Source organism: Tasmannia lanceolata, unplaced genomic scaffold (assembly GCF_043159265.1).
Source record: "Tasmannia lanceolata isolate RefF3 unplaced genomic scaffold, GAP_Taslan_0.1 ptg000003l, whole genome shotgun sequence".
In the NCBI taxonomy this organism is placed as follows: Eukaryota; Viridiplantae; Streptophyta; class Magnoliopsida; order Canellales; family Winteraceae; genus Tasmannia; species Tasmannia lanceolata.
In genome coordinates, this window is record NW_027518680.1 from 27,497,773 (window position 1) to 27,502,319 (window position 4,547).

General features: G+C 36.1%; 1 protein-coding gene across 1 annotated transcript; it reads left to right on the forward strand.

The window, feature by feature from the left end:
• The first annotated feature begins 2,471 nt into the window (after positions 1 to 2,471).
• LOC143869055 (uncharacterized) lies at positions 2,472 to 2,936 on the forward strand. The gene has a single exon (XM_077376236.1). It carries the CDS (start codon positions 2,472 to 2,474, stop codon positions 2,934 to 2,936), a length of 465 nt encoding a protein of 154 aa, XP_077232351.1.
• The last annotated feature ends 1,611 nt before the right edge of the window (positions 2,937 to 4,547 follow it).

Here is a 4,547-nt window from a genome sequence, read left to right on the forward strand (position 1 = left end):
TTTTGGGATGAGGATGAGATGATATTGAATCTTAGATTGATTTGATTATGGATGGAGAATGAAAAAATAGAAAATTTCTTATTTTAGAAACTTTGTAAAACATCCATCTTTTAGAAATAACAAACCCTATTGATGATGTTAACGAGCTTTAAGCCATGTTTTGGGATGAGAATAAGAGGGTATTGAATCTTAGAGTTAGGTGATGAAGGATGGAGATTGAAAAATTAGAAAGTTTCTTATTTTAGAAACTTTATATAACATTCATCTTTAAGACATAGGATTCCCCATATATGGTGTTAAGGAACTTTTAGCTAAGTTTTGAGATGAAGATGAGATGGTATTGAATCATGGATTTAGTTGATCAAGGATGGAGAATGAAAAAATTGAAAGTTTCTTATTTTAGAAACTTTAAAAAATATCCACTTTTAGACATAGGAGATCCTAGAGATGGTGTTACCGAGCTTTTAGCCAAGTTTTGAGAAGATGATGAGATTGTGTTGAATCTTAGATTTAGTTGAAAAAGGGTGGAGATTGGTAAAATTAACAGTTTCATACTTTAGAAAATTTATAAAACATCAATTCTTTAGATATAGTAAACCCTAGAAATGGTGTTAAGGAGCTTTTAGCAATGTTTTGGGATAAGGATGAGAAGGTAATGAATCTTAGATTTAGTTGATCAAGGATAGAGATTGTTAGCCCAAGGGTTCCCATGTGTGGCCCTACTCATTGTTTTGATGACAACAAACCCACATTGATCGAAGTAGGTTGGTACTAATGATTCTACCATGATAAGCTCATACAGGAAACTTAGATTACCAAGATCGACAACAAACAACAAGGTAGAACATAGTGATCAAAGGCATAGTGAAGATCCATCAACCAAGGAGGACAAAGACAAATCAAGTTGAACCTTAGAGAAGAGCAATCAACATCAAGATGGAGTCATTAAGAGCTAAGTCAAATTAAAGACCAAAGAACAAGCATGTACAAGGAAGGATAAGCATGCTCATTCAACCACCAGACTCAAGAGGACTATTCAAAAATAGGTCAAATGGAGACCATCTTTAAAACAAGATTGCAAGTATTTTCAAAGTGTTTCCAAAGTATTTTTTAACGCAAATATCCAAACATCCTTTGAAAACCATAATTAAGACCATTTGCTTTTCTATCACGAAGGGACCCAAATGTTTTCCGATTGAGCTGAAATTTTGGCAACACCTTTATCTCATACCTACTTTGATATGTACAAAATTTGGGAAGAAAACTCATTGATTTACTAGCCAAACTTGCAGACCAGACCTTGCGGCAGAAGTCTGGTCCGATCATCTGGTGGATCAAAAAGGGACCCAAACGGTTTTCAAATGAGCTAAATTTTGGTACATAATCTTCCCTAATATCAATACATATGTGTACAAAAATTCAGAGAAAAACTCATTCATCTGATAAGTGAACTTGCAAACCAGACCTTGCGGCAGAGGTCTGCCCGATCATCTGGTTAATCCCTGGAAGCAACTAGACGTCTGGGCAGACGTCTAGCGTCGGGAAAATATGACCGTTGGGAGTTGCAGCTGGTTCTTTTTTTGATTTTTCAAAACCCAAAAATGCCCAATATGTCCTCCAACGGTTATATCTTCTAAGGGGCTATATATATGAGTTTATTTTCATCAGTCTATGACTTTTGCAAGCTTGAGAAAAGAACCCTAAGTGTGATTTAAGTTTTCAAGCAATCTTTACAAAAAGTTCTTCTTCTTTGTCCAAAATCTTGCAATATCATTTGAAGAAGATTTCCTTTAGCTCACTTGCAATCTAGTTGAAGAAGAATCACTCAAGCTCACTTGCCTTCAACATCTTTGAAGATCTCCCAAGCTCACTTGCAATCCCATCATTGGAGAAGTTCTCATCAAGCTCACTTGCAAATCATTTGGAGAAGATTTCTTGTATTGAAGTGATGTATTAGCCTTAAGTGAAGGCATTCACATATTGTAATTTGAAAATCATTGTAAGGGTGGAAAGGGCACCAATATTAAACCCCTTGAAATTGGCGAGTGCTCGGAGACGCGGAGCCATCTTCGTGGGCAAGTGTTGAAGACGCGGAGCCTTCTTTGTTGTACCAAGAATCATACTTTTAGTGGATTCCCTCAAGGACACAAACTTGGGAAGAGTGGAGTAGGTCTTGGAGTTATAAGACCGAACCACTATAAATCTTAGTGTGGTATCTCTTCTATTACTCTTCCCCTTTTCTTATTTGCTTTGTGGTTGTTCATTCCTCTACTTTTATTTTTGCTAACCTTTATTAACCAAAGAGTAATTAACAAGTGTTAGTAATCTTTTGAAAAGAAATATTAAAAGAGTAGAAATTTTAATACCCAACCAATTCACCCCCCTCTTGGTTGCCCAATTGGGATTTCATTTGGTATCAGAGCTAGAACTCTAGGATTGCCTTAACCGGTTAGAGTAAAAGATCACTAATTATGGCAACCTTCCCTCAACAACAAGAAGGACAATCAACCACTAGACCACCCTATTTCAATGGAACTAACTATGGATACTGGAAAGCTAGAATGAAAGTATTTTTACAACAAGATTTTCAAATTTGGAAGAGTGTTCAAAGTGGATATGTAGAACCTACCAAAGATCTAGAAGAATGGACCGAAGGTGAACAACAAGCTTCAAACGTAAATGCTAAGGCTATGAATGCCCTGATTTGTGCTTTGTCACCGGAGGAATTTAATAGGGTAACAAACCTTCAAACGGCTAAGGAAATATGGGATCTTCTAGAGATAACACATGAGGGAACAAATCAAGTAAAAGAATCAAAATTAAACTACATGTTTAGGGAATATGAACTCTTTGAAATGCAACCTAATGAGACTATAACGGAAATGTATACTAGGTTTTCAAACTTGACAAATGGGCTAAAAGGACTTGGAAAATAATTTTCAAACAAAGAACTAGTAGCAAGAGTCCTTAGGTCACTACCTAAAAAGACTTGGGAAGCAAAATCAACGGCTATAACGGAATCTAAAGATTTATCAATACTAAGTCTAGAAGAATTGATAGGATCACTCACTACACATGAGATGATATTTAAAACAAATGAGAACCAAAGCGAAAACAAAAAGGGAAAAGGACTTGCTTTGAATGTTGACTCAGGTACCGAAGAAGAAAGTGAAGGAGATAATGAGGAGATCGCCTTGATGACTAGAAAGTTCAACAAATTCTTGAAGAGAAACAAGAATGTGAGAAAAGCTCCTCGACCCTTCAAAAAGAAAGAAGAAAATGAAGGACAACCGAGATGCTTTAAATGCAAGAAGGTTGGACACTTGAGGCCAGATTGCCCACTCAACAAAGTGCCTCCACAAAATGAGAACTTCAAGAGAAGAGAAAAGAAGAAAGGAATGGCGGCAACATGGAATGAACGTGAGATGAGTGAAGAATCCGAAGATGAACCGGAAGGAGAAAGTTGCAATGTGTGTTTCATGGCCTCTACAAATGACAATGAGGTCTGCTTGAGGAGCCAAACCAAGCAAGACAAGTGGTACCTTGATAGTGGATGCTCAAGACATATGACCGGAAACTTATCTCATTTTGAGTCTCTCTCTATCAAGGATGGTGGATTAGTTACCTTTGGAGATGATAAGAAAGGGAAAGTCATAGGTCAAGGAATCATAGGTAACTCTAAATCCCCTATCCATGATGTTTTACTTGTTGATGGTTTGTCACATAACTTGATTAGCATTAGTCAACTATGTGATAGTGGACATAGAGTTATATTTGAACATGATACATGCATAATTGAGAATAAATTGAATGGTGAAATCCAATTTAAAGGAAATAGGAATGGAAATGTGTACACCATAAGCTTAGATGACCTAAAAGCTCAAAATGTAAAATGTCTTTCCGCCATTGGTGAAAACTCATGGCTATGGCATAGAAGATTAGGTCATGCTAGCATGGAACTAATTTCTAAAATATCATCTAGAGATGCCGTGATTGGTTTACCCAAAATCAAATATGTCAAAGATCACATTTGTAAAGCATGTCAAATGGGTAAACAAATCAAAACATCTTTCACACCTAAGAACATTGTCTCCACTTCTTATCCACTTGAGCTATTACATATGGATCTCTTCGGACCAATGAAAACTAGTAGCCTTGGTGGAAGAAGATATGTATATGTGATTATAGATGATTTCACTAGATATACTTGGGTGTTATTTCTTGCTCATAAAGATGAATCTTTTGATATGTTTTTTAAATTAGCCAATAGAATACAAAATGAACTAGGTATTGCAATTGCACAAATTAGAAGTGATCATGGCACTGAATTTGAGAATTGTCATTTTGAACAATACTGTGCTAAGAATGGAATCTATCATAACTTTTCTGCACCCAGAACACCTCAACAAAATGGAGTAGCCGAAAGAAGAAATAGAACTATTCAAGAAATGGCTAGAACAATGTTAAATGAAAGTAACATCCCTAGATATTTTTGGGCCGAAGCCGTAAACACTGCATGTCATATTATGAATAAAGTCTATTTGAGG

Coding starts and splice junctions, on each gene's coding strand:
- LOC143869055 (XM_077376236.1), top strand. CDS start 2,472: ATGGCAACCTTCCCTCAACAACAAGAAGGACAATCAACCACTAGACCA.